This window comes from Trachypithecus francoisi, unplaced genomic scaffold, assembly GCF_009764315.1.
Source record: "Trachypithecus francoisi isolate TF-2019V2 unplaced genomic scaffold, Tfra_2.0 Lachesis_group11, whole genome shotgun sequence".
NCBI classification, from domain to species: Eukaryota; Metazoa; Chordata; class Mammalia; order Primates; family Cercopithecidae; genus Trachypithecus; species Trachypithecus francoisi.
The window spans coordinates 297,981-314,537 of record NW_022681456.1 but is presented as its reverse complement, the minus strand read 5'-3'; the positions used below and the strand labels follow the sequence as shown (position 1 = coordinate 314,537).

The 16,557-nt window shown below is 50.3% G+C and overlaps 1 protein-coding gene across 9 annotated transcripts in view; it reads right to left on the bottom strand.

The window, feature by feature from the left end:
• Nucleotides 1-16,545, bottom strand: part of ZNF605 (zinc finger protein 605) — a 32,849-nt gene extending 16,304 nt beyond the window's left edge. For 2 of the 9 annotated variants that reach the window (XM_033219976.1, XM_033219985.1), the window contains exons 1-4: nucleotides 16,463-16,536; nucleotides 12,759-12,940; nucleotides 10,293-10,365; nucleotides 9,847-10,023 (exon numbers count right to left, since the gene is read on the bottom strand). In XM_033219976.1, coding sequence (XP_033075867.1) covers nucleotides 9,847-9,861 — 15 coding nt within the window. In that variant the 5' untranslated portion in view covers nucleotides 9,862-10,023; nucleotides 10,293-10,365; nucleotides 12,759-12,940; nucleotides 16,463-16,536. Of the gene's footprint in view, nucleotides 1-9,846; nucleotides 10,024-10,292; nucleotides 10,366-12,758; nucleotides 12,941-15,981; nucleotides 16,189-16,462 lie in introns of those variants that run through there. The other 7 variants (XM_033219979.1, XM_033219978.1, XM_033219981.1 and 4 more) reach the window with 7 other exon arrangements.
• Nucleotides 16,546-16,557: the final 12 nt, after the last annotated feature.

Genomic DNA, 16,557 nt, shown 5'->3' with positions numbered 1-16,557 from the left:
CAAGTACCCTTCAGGCCAGAGTGAGTAAGGTTACAGGACTATGAAACTAGCATTTACAGAATATAGAGACAAAACAGGGATAAAAACACTGGATTTGACAACACTGGCTCAGGTGCTATAAAGAAGTAAGGCTTATGAAGGGTCTTTAGAAAGTCCTGGTCACAGAGAGGGATGAGGAAAAGGACACTCTCAAGGCAGCACCACGAGCAAAGGCATGGAAAGAGAGTGTGTTTTCTCAGGGATGAAAGTTCAGGAATATAAGAGAGGAAGTGGGAGTGGGAGCGGTGGGAAAGCTCCTGGCCTCTTTAAAAGGGAAAGTGGAAAACGTGAGAGGTAAGCAGAGGCCAGCCTCCATTTGGACTCAGGTAAATTTGAACATTCCTGTCCCAACAGTTACAAGGAACATAGAAGAAAGGAGAAAGGCTTAGAACAAGCCCAAGCATAGAGGACTAATAGGTTATTTTCCCTCATAAAGCTGGAACACAAGGAGTACTCTGTGTGTGGGTCAATGAAAAATAAAAATCAAAGAAAATTAATTTCTTGCCTCAAATGTTAGTGTTACACAAAGAGGTCAGAAATTGTCCCTGAGAACTATAACAAGCTAGATTTATATGGGTGTATGGGCTGAACTCCAGTATAGATGTGTTTTGCAAAAACCTTAAGCACAGAGTTCTAAAGTGTTTTTGAGGGTCACGTGCATTCAGGCATCCAGCAGAATCAAATGCAAATTCTATTTAGAGAAAGAGAGCCAAATAATTCTCACAAATAATGGTTCAAGAAAAATGAGTACAGAGTAAAAGAGAAACCAGAATGCACACATTAAAAAAAAAATTGGCTGGGTGCGGTGGCTCATGCCTGCAATCCCAACATTTTGGGAGGCTGAGGTGGGTGGATCACCTGAGGTCAGGAGTTCGAGACCAGCCCGGCCAACATGGGGAAACTCTGTCTCTACTAAAAGTGCAAAAATTAGCTGGGCATGGTGGCATGCGCCTGTATTCCCAGCTACTCAGGAGGCTGAGACAGGAGAATCACTTGAACCCAGGAGGTGGAGGTTGCAGAGAGCTGAGATTGCACCACTGCACTGCAGCCTAGGCGACAAGAGTGATACTCTATCTCAAAAAATAAATAAATAAATAAACAAAAAAGAAAAGAAATCTACTTATTTACTTATTTATTTTGAGATGGAGTCTTACTCTGTTGCCCAGGCTGGAACGCAATGATGCGATCTTGGCTCACTGCAACCTCTGCCTCCCGGGTTCAAGTGATTCTCCTGCCTCAGCCTCCCAAATAGCTGAGATTACAGGCACACGCCACGACGCCCAGGTAACTTTTATATTTTCTTTTTTTTTTTTTGAGACGGAGTCTCGCTCTGTCCACCAGGCTGGAGTACAGTGGCACTATCTTGGCTCACTGCAAGCTCCGCTTCCGGATTCCCGCCATTCTCCTGCCTCAGCCTCCCGAGTAGCTGGGACTACAGGCGCCCGCCATGGCGCCCGGCTTTTTTTTTTTTTTGTATTTTTAGTAGAGACGGGGTTTCACCGTGGTCTCGATCTCCTGACCTTGTGATCCGCCCGCCTCGGCCTCCCAAAGTGCTGGGATTACAGGTGTGAGCCACCGCGCCCGACCAATTTTTATATTTTCAGTAGAGATGGGGTTTTGCCATGTTGGTCAGGCTGGTCTTGAACTCCTGACCTCAGGTGATCCGGCCGCCTCAGCCTCCCAAAGTGCTGGGATTACAGGTGTGAGCCACCTTGCCCGGCCTGAGAAATCTAATTTTTAAAAAAGACAGGAGAGGTATAAAAGACTTGAGATATTTGAACTGTCAGCACAGAATATAAAATAAATATTTAATATACTCAAATAAATAAAAGATGCTAATGAAAGTATGAAAAAGAATCAGAAGACTATACAAATGAATAAGCGGATTTGAAAAAGAATGAAATACAACTCCTAGAGATAAAGTGCATAGTAAATAAAGTTAAGAAGTCAACGGAAGGGCTTAAGAGTAGATTAGAAAAACATGAAGAGGGAATAAGTGAATTGGAAGACAGACCAGAAGAAATTCATAATGAAGCAAAAGAACAGAAATGGAAAATATAAAGCAACCCAGCTATATGCTGCCTATGAAAGAGGCACATTTATCTTCCAAATAGTTTAAACATAAAAGGACTCACATTACTTGATTTCAAGATTTCCTATACGAGCACAGTAATTAAGATAGGATGGAATTTGTGAAAGGATAAAAACACAGGTTATTGGAACAGAACAGAGAACTTGAAAATAAGCCCCTACAAATATACTCAATTGTTTCACAAGAGTACAAAAAGCAATTCTACAGTCTTTGTGACAAATAATGTCAGAATTTTATACTCATAAGCAAAAGAAGAGATCTCAACACATACCTCACACCTTATATCAAAACTAACTCAAAATGGACCACAGACCTAAACATAAAAAACTATAAACCTTTTAGAATAAAACCAAAGAAAACCTGTATGACTTTGGGTTTGGCAATGAGTTAGATACAGCACCAAAGGCCTGATCGATTTAAGAAAAAAATTTGATAAATTGGACTTTTTCAAAATTAAGAACTTTTGTTCTGTGAAAAACAATGTTAAGAGAAATAGAAGATATGGCACAGACTAAGAGAAAATTATTTGCAAATTACATATCTGCTAAAGCACTCATATCCAGGATATAAAGAACTATTAATAAGAAAATAATCCCATTTTAAAAATTAGCAAAATATCTTGACATTTCACCAAAGAAAACACATGGATGGTGGCCAGGCATGGTGGCTCATGCCACGCCTGTAATCCCAGCACTTTGGGAGGCCGAGGCAGGAGGATCATCTGAGGTCAGGAGTTTGAGACCAGCCTGGCCAACACGGTGAAACCCCATTTCTACTAAAAATACAAAAATTAGCTGGGTGTGGTGATGCACACCTGTAATCCTACCTACTGGGGAGACTGAGGGAGGATAATTGCTTGAACCTGGGAGGCAGAGGTTGCAGTGAGCCAAGGTTGTGCTATGGCACTCCAGCCTGGGCGACAAGAGTGAAACTCTGACTCAAAAAAAAAAAAAGAAAATGCATGGATGGAAAGTACACATAGGAAAAGATGTTCAGTATCATGTCAAAAGGAGAATGCAAATTAAAACTATAACGAAATACTACTATGTACTTATTAGAAGGCTAAAACTAAACACACACACACACATACACACACACACACACCTGACAAATATCAGTGAGGATTCAGAGCAACAGCAACTCTCATTCATTGTGGTGGGCATGTCAAATGTACAGCAGCTTTGGAAAACATTTTGGCAGTTTCTTACAAAGTTGAACACAGACTTACCACACAACCAGCAATTCCAATCCTAGGCATTTACTCAAGTAGTGAATTGAAAACTTACAATCACCTGAAAATTTATGTTCAAACCTATATGGAGATGAATGCTTTATTCAAAACTGCTAAAAAGTGGAAGCAACCAAGATGTCCTTCAATGAGTGAATGGATAGGGACGGTGGCCCATCCACACGTGGGACAGTATTCAAAGGATGTGCAGGTTTGTTCCATGGGTTTACTGTGTAATGCTGAGGTTTGGGGTGCGAATGATCCTGTCACCCATGTGGTGAGCACAAAACACAACAGGCTTCCCTCTTCCCTCCCTCCCCACGTTTGAGGTCCCCAGTGTCTACTGGTCCCATCTTCGTGTACACATGTACCCAATGTTTTGCTGCCACTTATAAATAAGAACAGAGAATGCTGGGAAAAGGGCTTGTGGGGTGCCTGCATAAACTGGCCATAAAAATATGGGGCAATAAGCTGTGGAAAGCCACGAGAGGCCTCTGAGGAGGAGTCTTCTAATTGCCATCATGTTCCCATGCTCAGAGCAAGACCTGCTCCCTTATCTATAAACACCGTGTTCAAGGACAAAGACACTCCTTTGAAGCACTGGAATGTGGCCAGATATGCCGGCTGCTAGTTAGGCCCACTCCCCACAGCTGCTCTCCGGTAAGTTAGAGAATAAATCAGCAGTTAAGTTTACGCTGCTTCAGCATAAATAAAATTTACCCAAACCACCACTGCTATAGATTAGGTGTATGACACACCACCCCCTTTCACTGTTTCACCCCTGAACTTCTGCTTCTTAGATCTAAGTGACTGTACTCAGTAATAGTGTGGAGACCACACTTGGTGCCTTTTGCAGCCTCCATTTTGCAACCGGCCGCCGGGCTCCCACCTTTAAGAATTTTTTTTTTTTTTTGAGGTGGAGTCTCGCTTGTCGCCCGGACTGGAGTGCAGTGGCCGGATCTCAGCTCACTGCAAGCTCCGCCTCCCGGGTTTACGCCATTCTCCTGCCTCAGCCTCCCAAGTAGCTGGGACTACAGGCGCCCGCCACCTCGCCCGGCTAGTTTTTGTATTTTTAGTAGAGACGGGGTTTCACCGTGTTAGCCAGGATGGTCTCGATCTCCTGACCTCGTGATCCGCCCGTCTCGGCCTCCCAAAGTGCTGGGATTACAGGCTTGAGCCACCGCGCCCGGCCAAGAATTTTTTTTTTTGTTTTTTGAGACGGACTGTCACTGTGTCGCCCAGGCTGCAGGGCAGTGGCAGGATCTCTGCTCACTGCAAGCTCCGCTTCCCAGGTTCACGCCATTCTCCTGCCTCAGCCTCCTGAGCAGCTGGGACTACAGGCACCCACCACCACGCCTGGCTAATTTTTTTGTATTTTTAGTAGAGACGGGGTTTCGTCATATTGGCCAGGCTGGTCTCGAACTCCTGACCTCAGGTGATCCACCCCCCCCCTCGGCCTCCCAAAGTGCTGGAATTACAGGCGTGAGCCACCGTGCCCGGCCCCTTTATGAACGCTTAACCTGTCTCTTCTCATTCCTTTGTCACCACTGGACTTTGGGTACCCTGCGGGTGGTGTTGAGGCTGGTCCCCAACAAGAGAACATTTGGTTTTCTGTTCCTGAGAACAAGACATTTAGATAAAAATCAGTTCTGCTCCTAAGAAGCATTTTGTTACTCATACCGGTGCTCACCAAAAAGACTCCAGTGCTGACCCAAGAAACACAACCACCCAACTGCACTTCCTAAATGCAGACTAAGATGTTTTTCACTCCAGAACAAGCAGATACATGACTGACCGCCTCCTTATGGAGCCACGAGAAACGTCCCACAGAGATGCAGACACGGCCTAGACCGAGCCTCCGCGCGTGCTGCTTCTGCTCTCAGAAGATGGTGAATCACAGGAAACAGCTGTCCCGCTTTCCAGACTCCGGTCAAGGCTAACGCTGCCCAAGGGCAGATTCCCAGGTCGATGGGCCATGACATCCTTGGCAGATAGATGAATGTTTCGCTGTTTCCTTGTGGTTTGGCCCAGCCAACCCCACACATTCCACTGACTTGGGCCACACTATGCAGGCCCGACACGACCAGATCTGCTTCCTGTTCAGGTTTCCTGAGCGCACTGCGTCTGAGAACAGCCCCAGCCCAAGCTACACATCAATGGGCCCAATCATGGGGGTCTGAGGAACCATATTGCCCACAAGCAACAGGGTAACTGAGTGTTGTGATGGACAACTTTGTTGGCTGCTGGGAGGGGACAAGATAACCGCAGCCTGGACTACGCAGCTCAGGCAAGTGGCCTCAGGCCTCATGCAGCTGTTCCCCACGGGGCACTTCCCATGGGTACCTCCAGGCTGCCCTCCATCAGGCTCCTTCTCCAGGCTGCCCTCCATCACGCACCCCTCTCCAGGCTGCCCTCCATCAGGCTCCTTTTCCAGGCTGCCCTCCATCTCGCGTCCCTCTCCTCCAGGCTGCCCTCCATCACGCACCCCTCTCCAGGCTGCCCTCCATCTCGCGCCCCTCTCTCCAGGCTGCCCTCCATCTCGCGCCCCTCTCCTCCAGGCTGCCCTCCATCACGCACCCCTCTCCAGGCTGCCCTCCATCTCGCGCCCCTCTCCTCCAGGCTGCCCTCCATCTCGCGCCCTTCTCCTCCAGTTACAGATATCTCAGACTCCACAAGGCAAGAGGCAAGGCCCTTTCATCCCCTTCTGAAGACTCAAACAGACAGGAGATTATGTAAACCTATTGTTAAACCTTTTAAAAGTTCAGGATTTTGTGCTCACCAATTCTTTTTTTTTTTTTGATCTCAGCTCACTGCAAGCTCCGCCTCCCGGGTCTACGCCATTCTCCTGCCTCAGCCTCCCGAGTAGCTGGGACTACAGGCGCCCGCCACCTCGCCCGGCTAGTTTTTTGTATTTTTTAGTAGAGACAGGGTTTCACCGTGTTAGCCAGGATGGTCTTGATCTCCTGACCTCGTGATCCGCCCGTCTCGGCCTCCCAAAGTGCTGGGATTACAGGCTTGAGCCACCGCGCCCGGCCGTGCTCACCAATTCTTAAACATGATACATCTTTTTGGTTAAGTTACATAAAAATATTTTGTCCCTCTAGTATACAACCTTTCCAGACGGCACGCATGAATGAAAACGGGGGATATTTTGTTCTTAAGTTTTGATTACTACATGGGACACAGATAACAGAAAAACAAAACAAAACTGGCACCTGGGGAGACTCGGGAAGGGGAAAAACAATAATGATCTTTATTTTTCAGACCTGCTCCTAAAAGCTTTCTACTCCTCCTAAAAAAACCAAACACAAGAGCTCCTCATGCTGCCTTTCGATGGACTGTGGCTGCTGTGGACTTGGACCAGCTGCTGAGCCCACACCTTGGCTTCCTCAAGGTGCTGAGGAGGAGAGGCAGAGGACTGCCTCGGCTCCCGGGCTCTGTGCAGAACTCCTCCAGAGACTGTACACACTCTGATAAGGAGTGGACTAACAAACTGGTGTCATGGATAAACAAAATGGTTTGGAACTTAGTCCCAGGCAGGCCTTCTAAAGCCAAGGCCTACACCCAATGATCCAGACTGGACAGAGGCCTGACCCTGGGAAGGCATGTTGGATCCTTGTTAACCTCACAACCTGAGGCGTGCGTGCCCAGCTGGGGCATCTGACCTTGAGACGGTCTTTGTTTCTAGGGGACCACGTGTGCCCTCTGGGATTACACTCAGGACCTGTCTCAGCCTGGAAGACATTCAGGTCATGTTCAACTTTCTGGCCAGAGTTCTGCTGTGCCTGAATTGATGCCTCAGGCCAGGTAAAGACGATGCACACAGGCCGGGCGCGGTGGCTCAAGCCTGTAATCCCAGCACTTTGGGAGGCTGAGGCGGGTGGATCACGAGGTCAGGAGATCGAGACCATCCTGGCTAACCCGGTGAAACCCCGTCTCTACTAAAAAATACAAAAATTAGCCAGGCGAGGTGGCGGGCGCCTGTAGTCCCAGCTACCCGGGAGGCTGAGGCAGGAGAATGGCGTAAACCCGGGAGGCGGAGCTTGCAGTGAGCCAAGATCGCGCCACTGCACTCCAGCCTGGGTGACAGAGCGAGACTCCGTCTCAAAAAGAAAAAGAAGATACACACAGATTCTTCTGGCTCTCCAGTGGGCTGTGAGGCATCTTTCCTGGCATGGCGACTGCCGAGTGACTGCTGAGGCCATGTTCACTCCTCCAGACCCGACCGTCTTGCCTGGAGTGGCATCATCATAGCCGTGGTCTGCTGTTGCCTCAGACGATTTACCTGGTTATTGTCATGGCCCCTCAAAGTCTGACCTATTGGGGTCCATGATGAGGTAGCCTGTTTCACACTTAGGTCCTAACAAATCAAGGAGTGGAGTCAAGGAGTTCAGCTCCTGGTTAAAACCCGTAGTGCATGTCCAGGTGTAAGCACAGGCAATTACCAAGGCTTTACCCGGCAGGCCTCAGGGGAAAACTGCCCTCCCAACAGACCTTGTGCACGGCCAGAGCACTCTGGTCTCTGAGGGGAGCTGCAGTCAGGGGTCATGATCTCACACGTCTGCCCTTCTTACCCAGGCACCTGCACTCCAGTCTCCTGAGGCCTTTCTCAGGTGCTAATGCATGACCTCCTCGTTGGGGTTGGGGAGAACCCTGAAGACACTTTTCCCCACTTTGACTCAGTACCTGGTACTTTTCTACTCCCAGCTCCTCCTTCCCTACCCCAGGGTCCAAAACAACTGCTGGAGCTTTTTGTTCAGTGCTCCCTCGGCTGAGGGCAAGGAGTCTATCCCCACATCTGCCTGACGCAACTGGCCCTTTGTCAGAGGCATTAGAACCAAAGCGACTCCATCTTGAGTGAGGGCAAATGAGGCTGGAACTTGCTGGGCAGCATTGCCAGGATGTGAGGTATTCCTGGCTTCTAGATGTTTACTGTTCAGGGAAAAGATTAATAATGTTTACTAAACAGACCTATGCCCAGGAATGTCCTGATGTCCCCATGTCTTGAGAACAAAAGCATTTCTAATGTTGCTTTAAAGATAATAATATTGATTCTTATACAATAATTAAGAAAATCAATCCTTTATCACAAACTCTTGTAGCTGAGCACATCTCCCTGTGACTGTCGTTGTTATCCTACGTATAAACGAGCTTTGTACCTAGGGTGGGCGCCTTCCTCCTCCTGCTTTCGGGAATGCCCTCCTCTGCCTATGGAGTAGCCATACTTTATTCCTTTATTTATTTATTTTTTTGAGACAGTGTCTCGCTCCACTGCCCAGGCTGGAGTGCAATGGTACCACTCCTGGTGTAGAACTGAACATCAAAAAAAGAAAATATTAGGAAGAAAGGAAAGAAAGTAGGGAAAGGGTGAGAGGAGAGAGGCTAGTAGGTGGTAAGAATTCCTCTGAAAGGTGAGGGGACACCACAGCCTGTTTTTTAAGTCAACAAAGTATGGAAACAGAGCGGAACGCAGATCCCTGCACGCCAAGCCTTTGCCAACAGGAGCAGCTACCCAAAACACATCAACATTCCAGTGGAGAGAATACTTACAGGCACCATTTAAAGGTTTCCTAATGATCAATTCTGCCAGATGATTTAAAAGTTTCTTTCCTAAAACTGAAATCTAGGTAGGATGTACACTCAAGACCTCATCTCAGTCCGCGAAGAAGGTAGGATGTGCATGCAAGACCCACCTCAGTCCTCAAAGAAACTGTTTTCTGAATTCTTTTTTTTTTTTTGAGATGGAGTCTCGCTCTGTTGCCCAGGCTGGAGTGCAGTGACCCAGTCTCGGCTCACTGCAAGCTCCGCCTCCCGGGTTCACGCCATTCTCCTGCCTCAGCCTCCCAAAGAGCTGGGACTACAGGTGCCGCCACCACGCCTGGCTAATTTTTTGTATTTTTAGTAGAGACGGGGTTTCACCGTGTTAGCCAGGATGGTCTCGATCTCCTGACCTCATGATCTGCCTGCCTCGGCCTCCCAAAGTGATGGGATTATAGGCGTGAGCCACCGCGCCCGGCAGGATCCCATTTCTTATTGATCTCTCCCAACTTTAAGACTTTTGTATGACTCTTTTTCTAACTCTGTCACCCCGGTTGGAGTGTGCTGATGTAATCCCAGCTCACTGCAATCTCCATCTCCTGGGTTCAAGTGATTCTCATGCCTCAGCTTCCCTAGTAGCTGGGAGGCTAATTTTTGTATTTTCAGTAGAGACGGGGTTTTGCCATATTGGCCACGTTGGTCTCAAACTCCTGGCCTTAAATGATCTGCCCTCCTTGGCCTCCCAAAGGGCTGGAATTACAGGCGTGAGCCACCATGCCCAGCTGAGACTTTTGTATGATTCTATAATCTACTATGTGCTTCTTTTGACATCTTGTTTCCCAAGCTTATATTTTCTCTTATTTAAATGTATTTAGACCCTTCTGTGTGTTGCAGAGATTTCCATAAGCCTCATCACATCCACGAAACAGAGGATAAACCGATAACCCACCTGTGACTGGATCATTTTCCACTGCTCTTGGGAAACCCGCTGTTTTGTGACTTCTCTTAGTCTTGACACCCTGGAGTGGTCTCTGGTCAGTGGTCTGTAAACTGAGAATGCATTCTTGGTCTTGTGGGCTCTTCTTTCTTATCTCACATGAATTGTCTTGTTCCAGGGGGTTACTGCCTGTGGATGCAGTAGACATTTTATTTTAGATGATCTAATTAATTTGGAAACCTAAATCTTGGTGTTCTTGCTGGGAGTTCAGATTATTTAAACCCTCAAACTAGATGTTGGGTAGGTTCACATCAGGCCTAGCAGGTGGGAAGCAGAGTGGAATGTGAGCTACTGGCATGTCTCCATCGCATCTGACCTGCATCTAGGCCAGGTCTGCAGCACACACTGAACTTAACCACCCTGGCTCCACCCATCAATGCCAAATGGAAACCACTCACCTGGCTGGTTCAAGCAGACGCCTCCCGAGGACCACCCCTACACCGAACTGCTCAGCACAGACAGCATGCAGCTCTGGAAATGCAATGAGGGCTTATTCATTCCACAGAAATATTTCCTGGAGGTACCTAAATCCAGTTATTTGTGTTAAGTGCTACAGAGTAAAACGCAACTTATTTCCAGGCAGGGTGGTAAACAGAAAATGGCCTTTAGATGGAGATGGTGAATCAGCCTGGGGTTCTGGCCCCCACCCCCAAACCAGCCAGGAACAAAAGGAAAACATAGATCAGAGGAACTAATGTAAGAGTAAAAAAAGAAAGAGACACCCCTGGACAGACACAGGGTGGGGTGAAGCTGAGGCATGAGTTTGAGGCTGAGCAGGGCCTGGCTGCAGCCTACAGTAGATGGGAGCCAGAGGGGGCAGCAAGACACAAGGCAGGGAGCGTCTTATGTTGCCTCTTCCCCAGTTCACACTGGAACAGATACCGCCTGCACTTTCTTCAGAAATCAGCAGTAACAGCCCAGGCTGCTGGTTTCCAAGGGGTACCTGAGGCAGACCCCAATCCCTGCAGAGCTGAGGAATCATGGAGGGGTAAGGGCTGCAGCTGTTCTTTGGGTATTTTCTGACCTCCTGCCTCCAGCATCCCAGGGCTGGGAGTGTCAACTCACGAGCTGCCCAGAATGGGGGCAGCTCACAGCTGGAAGAGGGGGCATGATTCCCAGGTCTCCCCTTGGTCCTGGGCCCCTGAACGCCCCTCTGCTTCAAATCATCAGAAGTTTTAGAGACTAAAGCCTGGCCTTCAGCCTTTCCCCAACACGTATCTCCAGACAATGTGTGGGAGCAGCTGACACCCCAAGGGGAATGTGAGCTCACAGGCCTGGAAGGGCAAATATAGATTTAAAAGGAGGAAAAAGCCCCAATTTTCCCTCATGCCAAACAGAGAAAGAGATTCACCCCCGGTTTTTTTGTTTGTTTTTTAAGAGGCTCAGTTTTGCTCTTGTAGCCCAGGCTGGAGTGCAGTGGCATGATCTCGGCTCACTGCAACCTCCGTCTCCAGGGTTCAAGCGATTATCCTGCCTCAGACTCCCAAGTAGCTGGGATTACAGGCACCCGCCACCACACCCGGCTAATTTTTTGTATTTTTAGTAGAGACGGGGTTTCGCCATATTGGCCAGGCTGGTCTCGAACTCCTGACCTCAGGTGATCCACCCGCCTCGGCCTCCCAAAGTGCTGGGATTACAGGCGTGAGCCACCATGCCCGGCCACATTCTTTTTTTGAGACAGGTCTTGCTGTCACCCAGGCTGGAGTGCAGTGGCATGATCTTGGCTCACCGCAGCCTCGACCTTCCTGGGCTCATGTGAATTCTCCCACCTCAGCCTCCTGAGTAGCTGGGACCACAGGTGTGCGCCACCACACCCAGCTAATTTTTGTATTTTTTGTAGAGACGGGGTTGTGCCTTGTTGCCCAGGTTGTCCTTGAACTCCTGGGCTCAAGTGATCCACTGGCCTCAGTCTCCCGAAGTGCTGGGACTACCGGTGTGAGCCACCATGTCTGGCCTCGTCGAACTTTTATTCAATAAGAAAATTTTTTTCTTTATTTTCTACTTGTGTGGGGAGGTCTTCTGGGTTGGCAGATTTTAGGTTTATTTCCCCAACAGGCCAAATAATCGGGTAACTCAGTATAACCATTATTTTTAAAACTTTTTCAAAGACCACAAACTGCACAAAAGTTATCATCTTAGGCAGAAGATGGAAAAGACTGACCAAGATTGAAAATAAGCATAATGAACTCAAGAAGTACCACATTCTGGTGCATGTGAATGCTTACACTTTACATTTCTTCACTGCCCATGGACCAGGCCACTTAGATTAAGCCACACATGGAGTCAGAGCCAAAGAATTCAAGGACATGCAGCTGCACAGGGATGCTCTTTCCTTCATCAGAATGAGTTTGAAAGGAAATGTTCAAAAAAAGTTTCCTGTAAACTTGGGGACAAGAGGGACCGAAAATCTACCTTACATAACAATCCTGCCAAGCAACATTTGTCTAGCAATCACCGTCTACACCTGCGGGGTGAGGCCACATGGCCCAGGCATGGTTGCCGAGCAGTGCCGAAGCTCCCAGGGCTGAAGCAGGTGACTCCCCAGCACACGGCAAGGGCCCCACAGGCCAGGGGCTAACCAGCTAGCCAGGAAGATACTGAGTGGCACAAGGCCAGCGGCACCTTTCCAGAAAGTGAGGTAAACTGAGCGAGAAGGCCTACAGCAAGGACCCTTTTCTTATCTTTGTCTGTCTTCACTGTCCCACAGAAATAGAGTAAGCAATGACTGAAGTGTCCACTCCCCTGCCTCAAATGAGGGAGGAAAGTTAGGACTGGATATTAGCAAATGGCCGGGTTTTTCCCCAGGGCAACTGAGAAAAAAGAGTAGAGGCAGACACCACCCCTCTGTGCAGTCTCCCACTTACCCCAGAGGCAGGCTGAGGGTTGGAGAATTAGACAAGAGCAGTTCCCAGGTGACTGCACGCTCAGGAACCCCACGGTGCACAGCCAGCAGCATCCACACCTGCAGGGCACAGGAGGCGGGGACCAGTGTAGCTCGCGCCTGGCACCTGCGGAAGCAGACATCAGTGTAGCTCGCGCCTGGCACCTGCAGAGAGCAGGAGGCAGAGACCAATGTAGCTCACGCCTGGTATCTGTTGGTGGAAAGGCTTATGGGGTGCTTGTATTAACTGGCCATAAAAATATGGGATAATAAGTTGTGGAACGCCACAAGAGGCCTGAGGAGGAATGCCTTCTTATTGCCATCACGTTCCCATGTTCTGAGCGAGACTTGCGCTGTTATCCATGAACACTGTGTTTAAGGAGAAAGACACGCCTCTGAAGCACTGGAATGTGGCCAGACGTGCAGGTTCCTAGTTAAGCCCACTCCCACTAGCTACTCTCCGAGAAGTTAAAAATATGCTGTTTGAGCACAAAGGAGATTCATTTAAACCGCCACTGCTATAGATTACACGTACGACGCACTGCCTCCCTTTCACCGTTTCGCCCTGAACGTCTGCTCCGTAGATCTAAGTGATTGTACTCAATAAACAGAGTGGAGACCAGAACTCTGGGCCTTTTGCAGCCTTCATGTTGCAATTGGCCCCCTGGCCCCCACTCTTTATACACTCTTAACCTGTCTCTTCTCATTCCTCAGTCGCCAGCAGACTTTGGGTGATGTTGAGGCCACAAACTTCTAACTCCACATTCGTCGCAAATGGCAAAGAAACCATTAGGCTCCCCAGGCTTCCCTCTCACTGACACCCACAGGGTCCCCGATTTCTCGCCCTCACCCACCCACACATCAATCACAGACACTTGCATGCATGCTTGGCATTCACCCCAAACATCAAACTCCCAAGCCCTCCGATCATTCCTCCTCACAGACCTCACTGCCCACCCCATCAGTCCTTCAGTCATCTCTGGTACCCAGTCACTGATACGAACAAGCTCCTTCTCACCTAGTTCCAACACCCTCAAATAACAAAGCCAATGCACAGGGCACCAGCCAACAAAACCATCCCCCACTCAACGATGCACACTGGACCCTTTATTCCTAACCCTCCACAGGCCCCAGACACTCACCTGGCGTTTACCATTCCTGTGTCATACCATAGACCCCATGGGCCAGGCAGAGTCCACAGGCCCCAGACACTCACCTGGCCTTTACCATTCCTGTGTCATACCATAGACCCCATGGGCCAGGCAGAGTCACCCTACAGGCCCAACTGATGACTGGACCCCAGTGACTCCCACACGGCTTTTAAATACAGATGCCCAGACACCATCATCACCGGCACCCCCAAACCCCCACTTAAGAATCACCACAGACTAAGGCCGGGCGCCGTGGCTCAAGCCTGTAGTCCCAGCACTTTGGGAGGCCGAGACGGGCGGCTCACGAGGTCAGGAGATCGAGACCATCCTGGCTAACACGGTGAAACCCCGTCTCCACTAAAAAATACAAAAAAATTAGCCGGGCGAGGTGGCGAGCGCCTGTAGTCCCAGCTACTCGGGAGGCTGAGGCAGGAGAATGGCGTGAACCCGGGAGGCGGAGCTTGCAGTGAGCTGAGATCTGGCCACAGCACTCCAGCCTGGGCGGCAGAGCGAGACTCCGTCTCAGAAAAAAAAAAAAAAAAAAAGAATCACCACAGACTGAAACCCCAAACACTGAGTCCCAAAGGATCCCCACAGAACTCAGACACTCCTGCAGGTGAGCTGGGGAGGGAGAGGAAGAGAAGGGTGGGGAGGGGAGAAGAGTAGGGAGGGGAAGAGAAGGGTAGGGAGGGGAGGAGAAGGGTGTAGGGGGGACAAGGGTGGGGAGGGGAGGAGAAGGGGCTTCAGTCACCCCTGCAGGTGAGGTGGGGAGGGGAGGAGAAGGGGCTTCTGTCCTGGGACGAACACACCAGTCTCCATTCACTCACTTTATCAGGTGCCCAGGTTACGCGCTCATAGAGCCCCTCCCCAATAACTGACATTCTCAGACTTGCGCCACAGACCACCTAAATTGGACCCGTCACTCAATGCCAAGCAATCCCTAATCCCTTATCCCTGGGGGCCCCAAGCATTTGCCCCATGACACCCCATTCTCTAATCCACTCCATGCTGGAGCATTCACTGACACTCCCATAGCCCTTCCCAAACACCACCTGGAAAGGGATTGTGGGGCTGTGCACAAATGTGGACGCCACAGGCCGCTCCAATGACGCCAAGTATGACCCCGTTGTCCACGCACTCACAACCTGCAACGGGTCCAACATTAACTTACATCCAGACACCCTTGTCACAAACACACAGCGCCCCCATTCCTAGTGCTTCAATCATAAGATCCCCAAACACAAGCACAGAAACCAACCCCAGCCACTCGCCAGCACAGGCCACCCCATACTCGCCTCCGCTGTTGGAGATGGGATGAAACAGCAACCACCGTTATTCAGCTGTCAAATAAAACATGCGACTGGACACAGCAAAGACGGCTCCAAAAGGTTATATTGGAAGTGGGGAAAAAAGACGCGGAAGAGGGTTGGGAAGGGGAAGGAGAAGGGGCTTCTGGGAAGAACCCTGAAGCCACGAGACTCACGTGCATCTCTGCAAAGCAAAAAGGGATTTTCTTTCATAGAGAGATGTGAACAAGGGTAGCAAAGACCAGGCCTGACACGCGAGGTGGAAGTTCGTGCGACCAGACAGCAAAGCAGAGAAAGCCCGACCCTGAGCCAGCCTGTTCTCTGCCGAGACTGTGTGTTGGCTCAGGCCGGGGATGGGCCAAAGCTCAAGAAAATGGGGAAAGGAAAGAAGCTTAGCTAAAGTTTGGTTAAAGAACATTTTGCACCGACCGCTCAGTGGAGTTCAGCCAGTCACTGATGAGGCAAGCGACAGCAACGTGGCGGGTCTGTGTGAACAAGGGGCATCCTGGAGGCTGACCTAAATCATATAGGGAAGGGGGGTCTTTGCAGTGAGTCATCTCCTGGAACCCAAAAGGGTGGGAAATTCCTCAGCCTTCACTGTTTCCAGGAGCACAAGGCTCTGGTGAAATTCAACAATCACAGCCGGCAGGCTTCAGTGAACGGAACCCACACAAGCGAACCCCTAAACCCTCCCAAGCAGACCCCCGCAGAAGCCTCATCATTCACCCCGCTGGCCTCCAATGCTCACCACAAGGCATCCAAATCATGGATCAGCAGAGTCCTAACTGCTGCAGACAAATCCTCCACACGGCCTCCCAGGGGCCCCTCTCCCCTAGGGCCAAGAGCAGCCTCGCGTCCCCCTGCCCCGCCCGCGCTGCACCCCAAGTCTACAGCGACCTCCATAGGCCGCCAGTGAATCGCCCAGCTGACCCCAAATCTCCCCCGACACCCACATTCAGCGCCCCGCCGCCTCCCGCCCTACAGCCCCCCACCCCGCCCGCTGCCTCCCACCCCCGCGCGCCCCCAGGGCCCCCGCCCGAGGCCCGCCGTCCGCGCATGCGCCCAGCCGCCCCGCAGGCCTTTCTGGCCCCGGCCGGCAGCCAGCTCGTGCGCGCTGGGGTCACCGCTAGCCGGTCCGCAGCGGGGTCACCGCGACCCCCGGCGGAGACACAGAGGCCGCTTCCAGCCCCGCCGCCTAGTCGTCCCGCCCCCGCTGCACACTCCCTTACCCCTCGGACCTCGCAGTGCCGAGGTGGACACGGCCCCACCGCGGAAGGGAACGCGCAGAGAACTACATTTACCAGCGTCCCGCTCGCGCTGGAAC